At 38.0% G+C, this 19,751-nt stretch overlaps 1 protein-coding gene across 2 annotated transcripts in view; it reads right to left on the minus strand.

The window, feature by feature from the left end:
- Positions 1-2,256: 2,256 nt before the first annotated feature.
- The window catches only part of POLR3A (RNA polymerase III subunit A), a 36,066-nt gene continuing 18,571 nt past the window's right edge, over positions 2,257-19,751 (minus strand). The window contains exons 20-32 of one of the 2 annotated variants that reach the window (XM_030452946.1): positions 18,399-18,569; positions 17,490-17,603; positions 16,841-16,876; positions 12,157-12,243; positions 11,988-12,070; positions 11,375-11,545; positions 10,984-11,077; positions 10,783-10,875; positions 10,164-10,328; positions 9,319-9,483; positions 8,879-9,010; positions 7,470-7,602; positions 2,257-4,000 (exon numbers count right to left, since the gene is read on the minus strand). In XM_030452946.1, coding sequence (XP_030308806.1) covers positions 3,852-4,000; positions 7,470-7,602; positions 8,879-9,010; positions 9,319-9,483; positions 10,164-10,328; positions 10,783-10,875; positions 10,984-11,077; positions 11,375-11,545; positions 11,988-12,070; positions 12,157-12,243; positions 16,841-16,876; positions 17,490-17,603; positions 18,399-18,569 — 1,593 coding nt within the window. In that variant the 3' untranslated portion in view covers positions 2,257-3,851. The remainder of the gene's footprint in view (positions 4,001-7,469; positions 7,603-8,878; positions 9,011-9,318; positions 9,484-10,163; positions 10,329-10,782; positions 10,876-10,983; positions 11,078-11,374; positions 11,546-11,987; positions 12,071-12,156; positions 12,244-16,840; positions 16,877-17,489; positions 17,604-18,398; positions 18,570-19,751) is intronic. The other variant, XM_030452947.1, reaches the window with a different exon arrangement.

The raw sequence follows: 19,751 nt of genomic DNA on the forward strand, positions 1-19,751 counted from the left end.
AGGTTGGATATTAGAAAGAATTTCTTTACGGAGAGGGTGATCAGACATTGGAATGGGCTGCCCAAGGAAGTAGTGGATTCTCTGTGTCTGGAGATATTTAAAAAGAGCCTGGATGTGGCACTCAGTGCCATGGGCTGGGAACTGCAGTGGTAGTGGATCAAGGGTTGGACTCGATGATCTCTGAGGTCCCTTCCAACCCAGCCAATTCTGTGATTCTATGAAGCTAAAGCAGAGAGAATAAAGATTTCCCCAGGTCACACAAGTGTGAGGCAGCAACAACAACTGGCTCTGTATGTGCCAACCACCTAACCAAGGTGGCTGTGCTGAGCCTCACTTCTTATTTTTCCTCTGAAAAGAATACCTAGAAACACAACAGTGTCAGGTAACTGGAAAGGACCAAGGAAAAGAGAAAAGTTAATGGAGAAGAGGTGAATGCAGCTTTTAGTGTAGAACAAGAACCACAAGAAGCAGAGATGCCTTTCATTTAGAGTACCAATACATTCATTTACATGATAAAATAATTTCTTTTCTTTTACAAAAAAGTTATTTGAGCATAATTGTAATTTTGATGGCAGTCACCTTCCACATCCAGATGTGCTGAGATGTTTTTCCTTTGAGTGGTTTCATTATCCTCAGGGCAAAGGCTCCCAGTAACTCCCAGGTGTGGCTGACCTGAAGGCAGGCAGTGGCACCAGCAGTGACAGTGACTCCAAGCCCAGAAGGGAGGAACCTCTGTGAGAAACAAGGAGAAAGGAATAAATATAAAGGGGAACTAGAAAAATGCACAGCAGTGACAGAAGTCAGGACTTAGTATCTTCTTAGAAACAGAATTTTAAAGGAAGCCTCTGATGTAACTAGAAAATCTTTGGATGAGCTAAAAAAAACCTGGAATAGCAGCATGTGGAATGAAGGCATCCTGAGGGCTGTGACTGCATCCCTCAATTCAGAAGTACTTTCATTTTTGGTTGGTTTTTTTAAGCCAGACAGAACAAAAGATAAGCAAGTCCTTACTTAGGACTTACTTAGGTATGAACAATCACACTTGAACTCTGTTTTCTCCTTCTTAGGAAAATACATTCCCTTAATCCCCTTCTTCAGGTACATGATTTTAACTTTCCTTTTCATTATTCAGCTCTGATATTGCAAAGGAACATTTTTAATTAGAAAATTAAGAATTGCTCCCTGCACATGCCTTGTCCCAAACCAGAGAGCTGCTCTCTAGTGGAGCATGATGATATGATCTGATGGCAGCAGAAGGAATGGTTTAAAATCTTCATTTTCTCAGTTCCAGGAAACCTTAATTCAGTTTGACAAGCACTGACATCAAGAGGAGGAGGGCAAGTTCAGCCTTCCAGAGTGTCCTGTGAGATTTTGGTATTTATTCCTTAAGATAAATTTGCTGTGCATTTGTATCAATACTGTAATCACACCCAAAGAACCTGCCAAATATTTGTGCATTACAATATTCATACATTTTCTAATTGAATCCTTTTTATTTTTTTTTGTGCTCTTCAACAATATAAAAACATAGGTAAATTCTTCCTATTTTCTTACTCTTTTTCTACATATTTAATTACTGACAGACTTATCTATATCTAACTACATAACTTTAGGTAAGCATTTAGAAGACAAAACATTCATCAGGTACCACTTTGAAGACAGAACAAGCATCAGGTACATACACAGAAGAATTCAGGCAAATATACAGATGCTGTGATCATCTTTTATCCTGCTTGCTATGGGATTCTAAAGATAAACCCATTTGCAAGTAGGGTGACTTACTTGTTGCAGTGGATCCTACAGCTCATACTGGTAAGTGGTCCAACATCAAGTGAATCAAATATTACCCTACTTGTGGTTAATTTATAAAATACAGAACTCATTTTCTTACCTTTTTTTTTTTTTTCCTCTCCATTCATTTGCTTTTTTTTAAATTACTGTTTTTTTAATCATCATTTTTAAGCATAGATAAAGCAAAAGAAGGAAGAGCCTTCCATACTATAAATTTATTAAAGTTATGGAGCAAAGCAGCACAGATCTACATTTATGTCCAGCTTTCCATATGTATGAATTCTGCACTTATCTCTGCCCCTTTTTATTGTCATACTAAAGACAATACAAAAAGAGATGTGATTTACTCAGCATTTTTAACACATACAAGAGAGTAAAAGAACCACTTAAGCAGCAGCATTTCACCATGTTTACAAAAAACAGGAAAAAAGAGGTGTTTAGTCAGTCTAATACAAACTCAACCCATTTACATCTTCAGAAGAATCTTTATTCACAAAAATACCAAGCACTTTCAGTAGAACTTGACATGATACAATTAAATACATATCCACAGGAAAGGTTTATGAGTTTTCTCTCCCTTTGACCCTTGTCTTATAGTTAGAACTTCAAAAGAAATAAGAGCTGGACTTCTCTAAAGACAAATGAGTAATTGGCCATCTCATTGAGATCACAAAACCCCCTCTAATTTATACTGAAATTTCTATTATTAAATGAACACACCAAAATATATATGGCTTTTAGAGCAGCTATTAAATACATTACATTCTCAATCTTTACCCTGCCAAAATGTAGGCAGAATCACACTGGAAACACAAAATAATCTGAGAACAGCCATGGTGAATTTCTCATGGGGTCTTCTCTGTAGGGAGGACAATTTATGAATAAATTATGGCACCTTAAGACTGAAACCAACAGATATACATCGTCTGAATGTTGTCTTACACTCTTTTGGTTGGTACATGAAGACAAAATGTAGCACAAACACATTAATTTTCAAATACTAGACTGTTCAGCATCCTGCTTTCACTTCACGAGTGAACTTCAGCTTTCCTTTTTCACTGCTTTGTTTCTCTCCACACCAAATATCCAAACACTGCTGACAAGAAAACACTAAAATCCTTTCCCTCCATAGCACATGAGTAAATTTAAACACACTACACTGAAATAATTTAAAAGCCATATTGATTCTGAGAACTAAGATGAAAATACTTGCAAGTTATTTTATGGCAATGCTTGAAAATAGCTTCCCCTTCTATTTCTACTTAATGTAGTAAAAACCAGGCTGTTGAGATGATCCTGCTCAATTATGAAACTTCCCTAAGATTGCTGTAGATTACAGATTCCAGCAGTGTAACAGCTGCTAAAATATGAAAAGCTGTTTATCATTTGTAATGTTCTTATAACAGCCTTCTGAGAATTCACCAGCAGCTTTGCTACCTGCAGTTTTTTTGCAGGTAAGTCCCAAAGCAGAACCCTGGTGAGCAAAACCACTTACTGGATAATACCTTGGGATAAAAGAAAACCACTTAAATCCCCCTAAGAAACAGAGGAAATATTTCCAACACTTTAAATAGTACTCCTGAAGTTCAACTCATTATGAATTAACCAGAAACTCACTTCTTGCTTTCTGAAGTCTCTGTTCTTAGCAGCCATAAATTGACCTCATCAGGTCCTGGTGAAAGGCAATTTCCAAATGCACTTTGTGCAAGCTCACAGAACTTTCTTGCAATTATGTTTTTTTTTTTTTTTAAATCAAATCTGAATACACGTGTCAATACTGAGTTAGCAACAACTCCCACCCATTAACATTAGCACAAAGATCTAATTCTAGCACATAAAAATATTATCAGCTGAAATCCCCTTGAAATTTCTTTCCACCCTCCTTTCAAGCCTCTCCTTTCAAGGTCTGTACTAACAACAGGTGGCAAGCAACTGGGTAATTCTTCTGAGAGTATTTCTCTTATCATCTCAGTTACTGAACACAGAGAGCTGAGAATGCACATTTCCTAATTCAATGTCTTCTTGCTGTTGTTTTTGGTCTCTTGTTTTAGGTGCAGGAGCTATGTAACAATGGGAATATGAAATTCATTATTATCAAATATCAGAGGCCTCTTGGGAGGGGCTGATTCTTTGTCTGCTTTGTGCAAGAGTTTAAAAAGTCCTGTTCCAATATTCATCGGAATTCCCATGATGATGCACTCAGAAACACCTAGAAGAAGAAGAAAAAAAAAAAAAGGCAAACATGTTGAACATCTGAGGAATAAAGATTTACACAACTATTTTCATTTGCCTATTCTATATACATTGCCTATCAAACCTCCTTGAACCTCCCATGGGAAGACCAAGGTCTCTCCATGAGATAAATGTTTTGCTCAACAGGAGTATGTCCTTTCATCTGTGTTATTTAAATTCTGGACAGGGAAAAGTCAGCCTAACCTAAGCACATTCTCTAGCCATGAAAGAGCTTTAGGAAGTTTGATTTTCTGAGAACACACAACTCCACTCAGTGCCAATAGCAGAAGATGGAAAGCAAAGTATTTGATGCTCATTCTCAGCTGAAATCTGGCCAAGGTCCCCTAAAGCCCCTGGGGAACAGGCACTCACTGCATCAGCTGTAACAGGTTTTGCATTTCCACCATTCAACCAGTGCTTCTTCTGAATTTAAAGATTTCACCTACCAGTTTTCTCTGATAGCTAAAATATTTATCACAACATTTCTGTTCTGTGTCTACTGATGTATACAACTTTTCCAAAGAACATTAATAGCAACCCATCAGATACCAGTTTTGTTGGTTTTTTTTTTTTCTTGGCATACTGTTATGATCCAAAGGAAACTTTTTCACATTTTCAGGAGTATGAGAATAATGCCCTTCACATAAATGTTTAAGAAACTAACAATAAATAGCAGTACCTGTGATTACACAAAGACTGAAAATCGATTTGCTTGAATTTCTGGCAAGATTTGAGTGGTAATTTAAAGGTATACAAATTTAAATCTGTATTTTCCAGCATTATGCACTTGAAAATCTTGTGCATAACATAATTCTAAGGAGTTACTGTATATTTAGCATGCATATTACAACAGATTAAGGAAATACCTTTCTAACATGTAGCAGAATAAAAGCTACCTGCTTCTGCACAATCATCTCTCAAGCTGAGGCAGCCTCTGGACATGGAAACTGCATTTATATTTAGGAATCCTTCCTCCCTTGTAGCACTTCTGTGGATACAACCACAAATCCTTCCTCCCCCACCTCCCTTTTGCCTCATGGACAAAATAAGTGTTCACAGCAGTCATGGAGAGCAGGAAATGTCTGGACAGAAGATGCCACTTGTAGCAACCAAATGCGTGCTGTGCATCTGCTCAGGCTACCAGCAGTGACACTCACATCTGAGGGGTGCAGAGAAGGATGATGATGATGATGGCAGGACAGCACTCCCTGCTCTCCTGACCCATCCAAGTCCTGTAACTCTACCAGTTATAATCTCTTCCAAATCTCAACACCTGGCTGACAGCTATGAGCTGCTGCTCTGGCTGCAGCTGGGAGAAGCTAGGGGAGATGAAGCCAGTTGTACTGCTCTTCCTGCACTTCATTTTTGACACGTCTCTTTCAGACCAATTCCTCATAAATAAATGAACATGGCAGCAGTCAGCTGTGGCTGGAGGTTCCCACTCCTGAGCTGGAAATAAGAGTGGTTTTGGCTGCTTTTTGGGAAGGGGACAGAAAGGTAAAGGAGCTCTCTCTGAGCAGTGGCTTGCAGACAGCAGCAATTCTCCTGATCCTGCTTCCAGAGCCCAGGGGATGCTGCTGGAACTGGATGCACTCCTCTGCTCTACTATCAAGTCATTCTGCCCACTGAAAGGTGAAATCAGCAATTCTCAAAATAAAATGCTTATCTTTATGTAGGTAAAAAAAGAATCAGCTGTTTCCCATTTTTTCAGGGGAAAATGCAAGGGGCTTAGAGGAAAGCATCTCAACAAGACAAAAGGGATTTGAAGGCCACGTGGTCTTAACACCAAATCCAGACATCCAGAAGCACTGACTTGAGATGTCATTCAGTTCAGCACCAGGAGTTGACTTTGGGTACATACTGATTTTTCTTGGCAACTTTTATATTTTTTTCCTTCTCTGGAAGTGTAAAAACCCTGAGTGTGTAAGAGTCTCCTTTCATAGCAATTCAAAGAGATACCTGGTGATGGCCAGGTCAGGCAGCTGCATACAAGCAAGCCAGTATCATCTCTTCACTTTTGGAAGACAAACAATTTTCTGTTTTGCCCATTCCATTTCCTTATTTGAACTGAAGCATTTACATAAATGGCAAGATGAAAAGATCTTTGGTTTCCACATTATTCAAAACAAGATTTTTACCAGCCCAGAGGGGATTTGGATTTTAATTTTCCTTACTGTCCAGGACAGAATCAGTCTCCCATAGGATCTTTGCTTTAATTATGGGCAAATAATAATGGCAAAAATAAGAAAATCCCACACACATAAAAATCTGGACAGCCAGAAAAGTGATAGAGCTCCTAAAATACAAACTAGTAATACAAAGGTTTCTAGAAGATTAGAGTGCTTCAGAAAATATACACAAAACCACTGTTTGAATGCATACAAACCACTGAACCACACTGCATGCCAAGTTTTACTGCATTAGCACCCAGAAACTCCAAATGAGCAGTCACAGCTCTGGGATGGTTGGCCTTATATAAGCAGATGATGAAGATGCTGAAACCTGCTGTGTTTAATCTACTAGATAGACACTTGTTAACAAATCATTCCTAAATGCATTAGCTTAAAGCAGAGCAAAATCTAGGAGGAAAGGGGAGAAGCAAGCTAAAAAAAAATAATTAAAAAAATATATTTTCAGTTCCAAATATTAGAATATATGGCAGAAATGCAAAATGAAGAGACAAACAGAATGAGAAAATTCACCCACTTGAATTTCCTGCTTAGCTGCATGTATGTGTGCATGCATGCACTTGTATGCATGTATTTTTAATCCCTCACCAGAGTCTTTCATGCATTCACTGAGAACATGCTGATGAACTTAACCTTAAAACTGAAGAACAGATACATTTAAAAATACAATTTCTCAGGACAGGGATGTTTGTGCTGTTAATGAATGAAGGACTGAGAAACAAAGCTTCTAATTAAAAAATAAAAAAAAATTAAAAATCTGTATGTATTTAGATAGATGGAAAAAGTCAAGAACTTTGCTTTAAAGTTTATTTCCAGATACTTATGCTGAGTCAACTATGTCTTCAGACTTCCTAGTATGAAGTAATCCAAAACCTAACTACTGAATGGGCTATTGGATTCCTTCATCAGCTGTGGGTGTTGAAGATACTCAAACTTTCACCACTGAAAAAGCCAGAACTACTGATAGTGGGAGCAATTTCTTGGTACTGCACTGAGCTATCAGGTGAAAAGCAAAACCTAATTACTAAAAATCTGCTTTAAGGAACATAGAATGAATATCCAAGTGATTTCAAAATCTCTGACTATTTTAGGTCAAGAGACATCCACCTGACTTCTAGGATCAAGCAGTATGGATCAGCCTCAGACCTGACGTTCTTGACACATGAGCTGAACAGAAAGCTCAGCAAGGGTAAAAATCCAGTGCTTTGAAGAGGTTTACAGATTCTAGGAAAGGACCACAGAATTTGTAATACCTACCACAAACAGAATCCTTCTGCCCAAAGTAGGCAGCATCGAAGAGATGGTCTGCAGTCTTTTCAAAAGAAGCCAGCATCAACACACTCTCCTTCATTTTTGCCAGTCCAAACCTAGTAATGCCCAGCACTTCACCCTTGGTTGGTGGAAAAACAGAAAGACAGACTCACCACAAGTGGCTGCAGCAGCTCAGTGATGTTTGCTAAAGAAGCAAATGAAGTGAACAGCAGAAAGCCAGTTTTTATCCTAAGAAGCATATGAACCAAGTAGTAACTTACTAGCTATAATATAGCTTGTCTCAACATGCTGCTTCACAGTTAAGTATCCTGAAGGTTAACAGCTTGGTAGTAATCAATATTTAAATAAACCAGAAGTGATTATACACACACAACAAAAGCTGTTATAAACAGTTTTTAGACTGAGCTACAAACTTCAGTGGGACCTGAGAGTTTCAGCTATGCTGTAGCTACTGCCTGTTGTCTACTGATAAATCCAACTTCAGCTGCCAGGAGATGACAGAAGATGTTACATCTTCATTTTTTCCCTTTCCAGATAAAAGTAATTAGCTTTCTAAACTAACTTGGTTTATTTCTGCCTCTGTTTCTAACAAACATCCTAATTATAACAGCCTCTGAACAGAAGAACAAGTCAGTAGTACAGACAAAGGAATGCAAGCTAGGAGCCCAACAAGTGTGAAACACTGCACTCTGATGCCCTTTTCCACTATTGTGTAGCAGCTCCACAGGGCCAGCCCTGCTGCAGCTCAGTACAAAGCCCTACAGTTTTGGGAGAAGTCTCAACTCCTTCATCCATTTTACCCAAATTAAACCCTTGCACTCTGGCAGACAAAGAGACAAAGTGGAAAATCTTACTGCTTCACTGAGAGTACTCAAAACAAATCATATGTGAAGGAAAGGAAGTCAATCAATAAAGAAGAAATATGATTTTTCTACTCTGAAGCTCTGGAAGGCTGTTCACATGCTACATGAATTCTGATTCTGTTTGTGCTGTCTATCCTTTGACTCCTACATGCAGTGCAGCTGCCATGAACCACACCCCATGTGGTTTTCTGCACAGCAAGCCTTAAATTGCATGCATGGTTACCCAAAGAGTTGATTTTCATTCCACAGTTATTAGGATTTCTACTACCAATATGGAATTACAATTCCCTACTCATTTTATCAACTTGTTCTCAGTCCAGACAGGCCCCCTCCCCTCCCTATTTCCAAAAATTAGGTAAATTAAGCATTTTGGTTGATAGATAAACAATGCTATTTGGTTAGCACAACTTCTAACTCTTTAAACCTACAACTGATTACCACCTCCCTAAGCTCACCCATCCTTCTCAAGCATGGTAAAATGAATTTGTATAAGCAGGCCCATGTAACATGGAGAAAGAGCAGAGTACAAACCTTGTAGGTCATGAGATCAGACAGCAACATGACATGTCTCCTGTCAATGCTCATCCCATGGTTCACCATTGTGTACTGGATCTCATTGATTATGGTTGTGCGAGCAGCTTCAATCCCCAGTGTCTTCTCTACCTACACAAGAGACTGTTACACATCAATGAAGAACTAAATGCTTGGAGCTAGGATGTTTCTGGAACAAATTACATCTGAGGTCAGTTAATGCTCTGTTTTCATTACTATCCTTTTGCATTTCTTGGTTTAAAAAACATTTGTAGAGAAAGCTTCTTCAAAGCAGTGTTGCCAGTGGAATCATTCTGCTGCCTTAATGCATTCTGACAACCATTAGTGAAAACAGGCTTGATTAGATATCAACTGCTGCATCTGAGCACAAACAAGCACTTGGAATAAAGAAAACTAAACAATACCCACTTGAACATTACCTCGTAAGTGTTGTTGGAGGTTGTTTTTGTTCCTTTCACTCCATGAGTAGCCATAACAGCTCGTAGATTATCACCTTCAACTAAAAGTTTATATTTTTCCCTTCCACTTTGTTCATCAACATGAATGACAGCACGGGAAACCTCTGGTATACCTTGCACCACAACCTTCACAAAGCAAAAAAAGCTGTTAACTTGGATATTGTACAGTAACACAGTATTAGAAGAGTAATCCCTATCAGCATTCCAATCTATTTAGAAGCTCCAGTCTTTAAAGAAAATGCTCATTTACAAAATAAACACACAGTAAGATTTCCTGCTTTTACACCAGTGCAAACATGACATTCACACAGTATAATAAACTTGACTCATTATCTAAGTTTTTTATTTTCTGCAAGATCTCCTCACACTCAGTCTCATGTCTCTGCTGGTAGAACCACACAACTGAAAGCCATCCTGGCAATAATAAAGTTCACTTATAACTATTTTTAAAATCCAAAAGTAGACAGTCTTCCCCACAGAAAGCTGCAAAAATGCCAGATGCTGTCACACGATTCCATTCTAGATGCAGCTGGAGGAAGCTACAACTGTTTTGTACAACTGCTACACTCTGAATGCTCCAGAGAATGTTGTAAGGGAAGTACTGAGGCTTTAATTTTATTTGTAAATATTAGGAATGAAGGCTTAGTTTCACCTGTAAAGCAGTAACACTGCAATCAAAGAGTTATGGACTCACTCCACCTTCATTATCAACACTGACAAGCATCATTTTGTCTTCTCACCACAGAACCCCAAATTATTCCTACTGATTTCCACCCACAAAAGCCTGAGACAGCCTTGGTTTTCACCTTTGGTAGCTCTTCCTTCAGGGACTGCAGTACATAATACATTGAACTCTTGCTGTTTTCACGGGGGGTCACACATACAACTGCTTCTCCATGGACAGCAACATCCCCAGGCTTGACCCTGAGTTTAGAGATGCAAATGGAGTAACGTACAGTCTCTGCATTCACCTGTGGCAAAAGGCAGACAGCAAGCATCAGGGGCTCTCTCTTAACATGTATCAAATACATTACTCAAATACAGCAATTTTTTCAACAGTATATAAAAAAAAAAAAAAAAGATTGTGGAAAAGTAAACAGAAATTGTCAGTCATATAAACTGCATTAAATATTATCCTATGTAATGGCCTAGATGTTATCTAAGAGACAGAAAAGGGATCCTTGTATTTAGCAATAGACCAACAAATTAATGTACCTTGTCTTCTTTCCAAATAAAGAAAAAATTATCCACTTTACAAAGAAAAAGAAGGAAAAAAATCAAGAGGTAATATAGCCACAGGACATCCTTTGTTCACTTTCTCTTTTTCTTTAACTTCCACTGGTCTGATTTCTGTTTCTGAGACAGGATTAAGAAACCCTGTAAGTTCACCCAGGACATTTTTTGCATAAGAACTGAGCAACTCACCTCTAACCTCAGCAGTCTGATGCGCTCTAAAGACAGCTTCACTAGGATGAAACAGTCATCTGGAAGAAACACTTCCTCAATATATTCTGAAATCTTTAGGAGATAAGGAGAAAAAAGCATGTGAAAATGGTTAAAATGCCCAATAACATTTGGCTAATGTTTATATTTAAATCATTAGTGAGAATACAATTTTTTTCCTACCTCTCCTAACAAAGTTTTCTCAATTCTTCCTTTAACCAGACGGGCAAAATCAGGGTCATCATCTTTGTCCAGCTGTGCTGTTATAATTGGGGTGCTACAAAGAATAAACACACACAAAAAACAAGTTATGAAATTTTTCAGATAGATTACTTATGGTAACTTAAATTACAGCTTGACTTAACCTGTTAATACTATTTAGAGTAGTATTCAAGAAGATAAAGAGACCTGCAGCTTCCTCAAGTTCATTTATGAAAATTATAGTACATGTACCTCAGACTGGTAAAAACACAAGAGATGACAACACTGAGAACAGGGAAATGCTATCACATGTTGCAGATTTACCCATCAGGTTTCACTTAAGCAAAGGGAAAAAATAAACCAATGTTAGTACCTAATAGCCTTGGAAGCATTTATGATTTCTTTGATTCTTGGCACACCCAAAGTAATGTTCATTGAAGCAACACCAGCAAAATGGAAAGTCTTCAGAGTCATCTGTGTGCCAGGCTCACCAATACTCTGCGCACAAAGAGCTCCTACTGCAGAACCTGGCTCCATCTGTGCCCTGATAAAGAAATTCTCTCATTAAAAAAATATATAGAGACACAGAACTCTGTAATGCATAAAACCCTAAGCAAGCTAAGACAGATACTATTCTGGTAGATATATGAGAAGTTGGTTAATTTTATTTTTTTTTAAATAAACAAATAAGGAGAGATCTTTAACATCACCAATAGCCAAGACCCTGATATCAGAGCAAGGCCAGAAGATGCCCTGTGATACAGGTGCACACATGATATGGCTTTTTTTTTTTTGCTTTTGGCATTCTACCTTTGTCTTGCAATATTTATAGCACTGTTTCTTTTTCCTTATTGGCATTGTATACATAACAGAACCAGGATTCATACCTAAAACCAGCAAAACACACACGTGGATTGCAAACAAAGCACTGAGGGGCAGAGGGAAGTGGGGATAAAATGAGAGAAAACAACTGGCTCTACACTCACCTCATGTATTTGTCCCTACAAGTCTCCAGAAACTTTTCCAGTTGTGTTGGAGTAATCCTATCCAATTGATACAAAACTCGTGGCTGAAGAAGAGAATAGAACAGTTAGAAAAGGAATACCTTATGAAGATAAAAAATAACTGCATCTTTACCTTCTCCAAACTGTTTACCTCAGTTGTGCCATTGTCATTAATGCCATACTTGTCCCGGGTTTTTTTAATCTTCTCAGAAACACCTTTGATGAATTTTTTGATTTCCTGAAAGGATATTAAAACAGTAAGCAAAGGCACAGTCTTCACATTGATGTCCTCAGCAGGAGGTTATGGGCTTAGAGCTCCAAATGGAATGTTTACAATAATAAATTAATGATGCCCAATATGAAGAGAACATCAAAACTCAGACACACAGATAATCTGGAATTTAGTGAATTAGATTCACTCTTGTGTAACCACAAATTAGTAGCAGTACATGAGGTGTACAGTCCATGCTGAATAAAAGCCTCCTTCCTGAGGATCCACTGAAAACTTAAGGATTGACTGAGGTTGATCCTTCCTTCCTACCTAACATACTGATTCTGCCATAAGAAAACAAGAACAAAACAACACACAAACAACCCCCATCCCAAACCAACCAAACAAAAAACCCCAAACCAAACAAAGAAATACACTCCCAAATCCTTTCTTTTTCTGTATACTAACACAAACACATTCTGATTCATTTCTCAATATTTAAAATAACTGAAAGTGGGATTACTGTGGGAAGTGAAGAAGTACATAAAGTATAACTGCTGGATAAATAGATTTCAGAGATGCAATATACACTTTATCCTGGGGAACAATGAAGCAGAATGTGTAGAGGAATGGCCTGAGCATGTGTACACAGCCCCATGTTTGAGCCACTCAGGTGCTAATTACGAGGTGGGAGGGTGAGCTTGTGTTAAGCCCACCTGTGTTAAGCCTCCACCCCCACCCAATTAGGGTTTGCCTCAGCTTTTATTTCTTTTAATGCATTAGTTATCATCCTCCAGGTACCTTCTAAATCAGTTATATACTTTTCTCTTGAGCATGAAGGTCCCATATCAAGTCACCAACCTCTCGCCAAAGTTCCCACGTGAGCGCTACGGATGGAGTGGAGGAGACTTCTTGCTCTGGCGTCCACGTTACTAGCTTCTCTGGAAGCTTCTCATTAGCAGGGGTGCCTAATAACAGCCCTCTATTTTTTTTTTCCCCTTCAATGAGTCAACAATAGAGAGAAGGTAGTGATCCTTCTTACCCAACCCAGGCTTTGTGGCTCTGGTTAACTCTATCCCGACTCTTCAGCTTTTTTGTTGGTGCCGCATCGTGCCCAACTGGCTCCCTTCTTTCTTGTTCACCTAATCAGGGGCTAGACCATAGTCTGTGCTCTGATTCTCCACCCGATGTAGATGGGTGCAGAAGGGCAAACCTTTCTTGGGGTACAGCACTTCAACGTCAAAGAGGTGTTCTCACCAAGGGGCACAGTCAGTGCTCCAATTTTGCTGCCTTTCGCTAACCTCGTTGGGTGCTTCTGCTCCAGATTCAGCCAAGCTCCTCCTTTAGCTGCTCCAGAGTGAGCTAAGGGTGTGTTGGGAAGCTCCCCTTTTATTGGCCCCCCCAATCCTGTTCATGTGCAGCTGAGGCAAACCCTAACTGGGCAGGGGTGGGGTCTTAACACAGGTGGGCTTAATTCACACCTCCCACCTTGTAATTAGCACCTGAGCCTCAAACATGGGGCTGTGTACCATGCTCAGGCCATTCCTCTACACATTGTGCTACAGAACAAAACCCTCAAAACAGACACACACATCAGTCTCTACCTTACATAGTTCAAATAACTTCTCTATCTTTGGAGCTGTCTTGAAAATAATTGCATTTAACATGTAGTAGTAGTAGTACCTAAGCCTTTCATTCTCTTACCAGATTTACTCAAGAGTAGCTCTAGCAGGCTTTACTGCAACATAAATCTAAACAAAACTGCAAGAAAAATATCCAACGTTGCTGTGAAACATCATTTAACCATTATGCTTTGCATACACTAGAAGTCATGAAATGTGAGGATAACAATTCAACTCCTCTATAAAAGTGGACTCAGAGTAAGCCATTAACCAGAACACGGGCTTATCAAAACCAAAACATAAACAAAAAGAGGAAATCTTTTGACATTTACTTCAACAATGATTTTAAAAAGCCTCTGCGGGGGATGGAATAGTTTTGATTTTAGAGTCCTTTTAAACCCTTTCCACTCCATTAGTCCTGCCTGACAACCAGGATGATGGCTTTATACCATGACCTCTTCTTCACTCATTATTGGACTCATTCCAAACACTGCAGTAGCCAGGCATGAAAAATTATTTGCATTTTGTTTTCAAACTGAATTCATAAATCATTACCCAGACCCTTTTTTTTACATCCTAACCAAATCTTCAGATTCTCAAAATAACAACATTTTTACTGGTATTCAGGGCACTTTGAAGGAGTACATGATTATTTTCTGTGAATACTAGAACCAAGCTCCAATGGAAGAACAGACACCAGAAGTGCCTTGCTGGAATGGATCAGTAGTTTCCCCATTTGGATGACACCAAGGTGCATTTATATATTTCTGCCTTTTTCACTCTGCAGTAAGTCATAGTAATTCACAACTTAAGTATTTTATAATTTTTAAAGTTTCTGACCTTGAAATATTAGCATAAAATAAATATTAGGAAATAAATTCATGTAAGTAATAACGTGATATTAGTATATTCAAACGTTTTAATACAAATGTATAAAAAATACATAAGGAACAATGCAGGATTTGCAGAAGATCTGTAGAAAAACCCCAAACTATCAAGGAGAGACTTCAAAAGTAATTCTATCTTGAAAGACTCTTCCTTGGTGAAGGGGTAGGAAGGGAGAGGCAGAAGGAGAAGGCAGAAGCTGTAACACTAACATCTCCCTCCAGAACACTTCAGGCTAAGTTCTTTCACATTTTCATCTATCCACACAAAACCAGGAGACAGAAATAACAACCACACCAACACCCCAAAAGAAGTTGTCATACAGGCTGAAGATGTAGTCCTGGTGAAGAACAAAAAGCACAGGACTGACTGCAAACAGCACTATGGCAAATTATTGTCAACTTTTCCTTTTTTTACAGTCCCTGAATACCAACACATGGGAATAAAATCTCCAGCATACTAAATCAATCATTATACATAATTCTGACCTGCAAATATAAGGTACTCAAATGATACATTATTTCCATGCACTAGAGCCACAAAAAAGAAAAAAATAGAAGTGAGAAATAAATCTCTGAAGGGATTTATTTGTCATTGTCAAACATTTTATCCATGCACAAGACCTAAAAGAGGAAATGATCTATGGCTCTCAACTTTCAATTATCTGTTGGCAGTCCATCCAAACTGTGGATCAATTTATACTACAAATGGAAAGAAAATGGAGCTCCCTATTTGCTGAGCCTCTCTGTCTCCATGGGATTATTTCCAGTGCCACAGTCCCTCTCTGAGCACTGCTACATAACTGAAGAGGGAGCTCAAGAAACCAGAGGCTGTTTCACATAACCTAAACCTATATAAAGTCACTTATTCTGGACCTGTTTAACAAAAAGGCACCAAACTGACTCAGTAAGCTCTGGCTCAACATGGAACTTGTCAGCACCAAAAGAGCTTTGACTTTAGTCTAAGTAGCAGCCCAGGGGAGATGTTTGCATCATGATTCCCAGCACTTAAGCTACTGGGATCATTTATCTACGTGAAACATTGGTAATAAAAGAATCCTCACAATTAAGAGGTGCTCTGAAATCAACAGTGATACAGATAAGATTTAGCAATAATCCATTCAAGTCCAGACAGACCCATGAGGTCAGTTCTACATATGCCAGCTGGATGTGCACTACATATGCATTCTACATATACAACTGGATGTGCACTGAGCTCTTTCTGTGTTTGTACCATACTCTCAGTTCTACCCTTTCCAAAACAACCCATAGAAAAATATTTGTTTTGTTTTTTTTAACTGTGAGGGTGCCTAAAGATTTTCCCAACTTGGCTTCACCTGTAGCTTAATTTACATTAAAATACTAAAACAACTGAAACTGTGCCAGCCAACTATCTGTATTTTCATCTGCTGAATTGCCTCGAGTGAGGGCAGAGTGCAGGGCAGTTAAAAAAGGCTATTTAGACATAATCTTTCCTGGACAAGTCAGTGGAAAAGTCCATAGTAGGAACCTGGTAAAATAACAGTGACAAGAAACTGTTACCCTTTTACTCTGGAAAGGAAAAGTGGAGGAAGGGATAGGAAAACATTAGAAAAACATGCTAAAATCCCTAAAGGTTGAAAGAAAAGAGTTTTAGAAAGGGAAGTCATGGACTAAAAAAAGCTTCCTCTAATTTAATTGTGAAGATTAACCCCAATGTCATGGTTTTCACCATTAAAAAGGAATTGTGTAAATTATCATGATGAAAACCTACATTATAATTAAAAAACCAGTAATATATAAGAAATATCTCTGTTCTGGGAAGGAACAGTGCAGGAAGGGATAGGAAAACATCAGAAAAACATGCTAAAATCCCTAAAGGTTGAAAGAAAAGAGTTTTAGAAAGGGAAGTCATGGACTACAAAAAGCTTCCTCTAATTTAATTGTGAAGATTAACCCCAATGCCATGGTTTTCACCATTAAAAAGGAATTGTGTAAATTATTGTGATGATAACCTGTATTATATTTTAAAAAGCAGTAATGTACAAGCTAATCCATTACTTTAGCACTATACACACATCTTTAGCTAAAAAGCACTAACATTAATGCTCACACAGTGCACACACATGCTACTATTACCTCATTATATTTTTCATAACCTGTCTCAGTTAATGTCTTCAAGGATGAAGAGAACAAAAAAAAAAGAAAAGAAAGAAGAAAATTTAACAGAATCTAAAACTTTAAAATCTTAAGTTAAATTAATTACCATTAAAGTGGTGTAGCTACACCTATGCTTCTAAAATGAGTAGCAATTATTTAGATTTTCCTCATATGATTAAGAAGATCTACACCTCAAAGAACAGCTTTATTTCCAAACTTCAGTTTTAGTATACTGCTTATTTTTCCCTGCAGAGATGCAGTTAAGATCCACAGCATTTTTCAGGTATGGCTATAATAATGTTTTCAACACAAATAATTATTTTTAAACTTAAAGAGGGGAGATTTAGATTGAACATTGGGAAGAAATGCTGTCATTTGAGGCACAGGTTGCCCAAGGAAGTAGTGGCTGTCCCCTCCCTGGAAGTGTTGAAGGCCAGGCTGGATGGGGCTGTGATCCAATGGGAGGTGTCCCTGTCCATGCAGGGGTGTTGGAACTGCATCACCTTTAAGGTCCCTTCCAACTCAAACCATTCTATGATTCTATGAACTCTGCTCACTCTGCTTACTTAATTTCCTTGATTTATAAGTAAAAGCTAATCACAGTGTGATGAGGAAGTGTGATAGTTACCTGTAGGAAGCTGTCTCTGCAGCAAAGGAACTCATTCTTCTTCATAATGGACTCAGATGTTAACACCAATTCATTTTTACTAAGGGCTGGCTCACTTCTGCATGGATACACAGCCTTAAGAGGAAAAAAAAATCACTTGTTCACATAAAATGATAAGCACAAAAGGTTCATTGCACACAGAACACAGATACACACAACTGATTAACAGCATTCTTCAGTTTTGTGGGTTTTTTAATGACAGAATACCAGACTACTGGGAACAGAAGGTTCATATACACTTCTACTTCATTATATAAATCTGAAGGAACGCACACACAGAGCTTTGTGATTCTGTCCATTTATCACACTCACATTACAGAATTCTACAGTTAATTCAGCAAAAGGTTTCTATCTTTGTTGAGGAGAGGGGAGGAAAGAACCAATAACCAGCATACAAACAAACCACAAAACCAAACCCTAACAACACCACTCTCCAACCATCACAAAATGTCCTGAGTTACTCAACAAAACATCAGGGCTTTGACTTGGGAAGCTGTTCCATGAGGAACATGCATGCTTTGATTTACTAAGGACTTTGTGTAACAGAAGTCCAATTTATTACCTAACTAAGCTAGTAATAATTCATCTAGTGAGTTGGATACTAGAATTACATCTAAACACAGAAGAATATTCTATTTTTTTCACAGCTTATACATAATTTAGTCCTAGTTGCTCTGTTCTAAAATAAAAACCCCTTATGTATGACTTGTATGTCTTAGCATACAAGTGCTGAAAGAGTGACCAGGCACCCAAAAAGGCAATTTAAAACCAAATTCTTCAACTGCAGCAATTTCCCTCATAACTTATTAATTCCTCCTACAAGCTTAACAGTCTTTTCACACTTGCAACAAAGATTTCAGTAATCCTTACTCTGATATTGTCCAGAACTCTCTTGAACTCCAGGGGCTCATCCTTCCCTTCCATAGCTGCAGGATCCAAGCCATCTCCTCCATAAATAAACTGTATAATGTCACCAGTAGAACTTCTGACTGTCAAATCATACTGTGAGCAAAGATCTTCCAGTGATTTTACCAACCTCCTCTGATGGGGAGGAAAGAAAAAAATGCAAGGAAATTAATCAGGATCTTTTTAAAAATAGCTGTGGATTTGCATTACAGAAAGTATTGGAACTGAACTCAGGAAATAAATCTGCAACAGTGATTAACAGGCATGAAAATCTCTTTAAAGTCATTAATTACCTTTAGAGCTTTACTGTACATCCCTCAGAACATGAAAGCCAACAATATTAATAATTAAAGAAACAACACAATTCTCCACTTCTAGACTCTCCATCATACAGGAAACCTAATGCTAAGCTAAGCTGCAAGAACCTATCACACCCAGAGGAATTTGGGTTGGTTTTGGTTTATTTTGCTTTTTATTTCCAAGGGCTACAACATTTTTTGCATATGGAAGCAAAATCAGTCAGTGACTGTTTTCACTGATAAAACCCCAAAAGCTCATCTGTAAAAGCCAGTAGCTGCAATTTTTCTACCATTGTTAGCTACTTCTCTTACTGTAATTCTTTGTATGGGGAAATCCCTTTGCTTCCTTCCTCTTTCTTCCTCAAAGAAGGAATTCTATAAGGCATCTGTGATTAAAAATGTTTTTACCTGAAAGATGGACAATGCTCTATGAAAGCAAATGAGTTCACTCAAGAATATAAATTGGTACTTTTTTTTTTTTCACAGGGAAAAAAAGGTAAGATGAAATCAATGTTAAGATTTTGATTATTTATTCATGTAGCATGTAGTTCATGAGGAAGAATATTCTGCACCTTACTTACATACAAACATTATTCTGTCAGTTTGGGAGATGGATGGCCTAATTAATTAGTCACCCACCCTAAAAGCAATTGATTTCAGTCTTTGTAGAGAAACTTGCATTTTTTTGCTGGTGCCCCCAGCCCAAATTGTCTTGGCTTTTCTGCTGCCTTTTATGCTGGGAAGTACACTTAAAATACTATTTAAATGCTTTCCAAGTGCATATGGCCAAGGTGCCTGTTACCTAAAGGGAAGATGCTGAAAGGGAGCTTCAGCTACATCTTTGCCATCCAGACTGTCTTCTTTGAAATAACCCAAATCATGTGTTTTTTGTCTCTCATTGTAGAAATACTGTATCTGAAAAAGCACTCACAACTCAAATGTATGTTTATGGACATATATTTGTATGTTTATGTATGTTGTATGTTATATATATGTATGTTTATGGACAACACACCCA

This window comes from Calypte anna, chromosome 6 (assembly GCF_003957555.1).
Source record: "Calypte anna isolate BGI_N300 chromosome 6, bCalAnn1_v1.p, whole genome shotgun sequence".
NCBI lineage: Eukaryota > Metazoa > Chordata > Aves > Apodiformes > Trochilidae > Calypte > Calypte anna.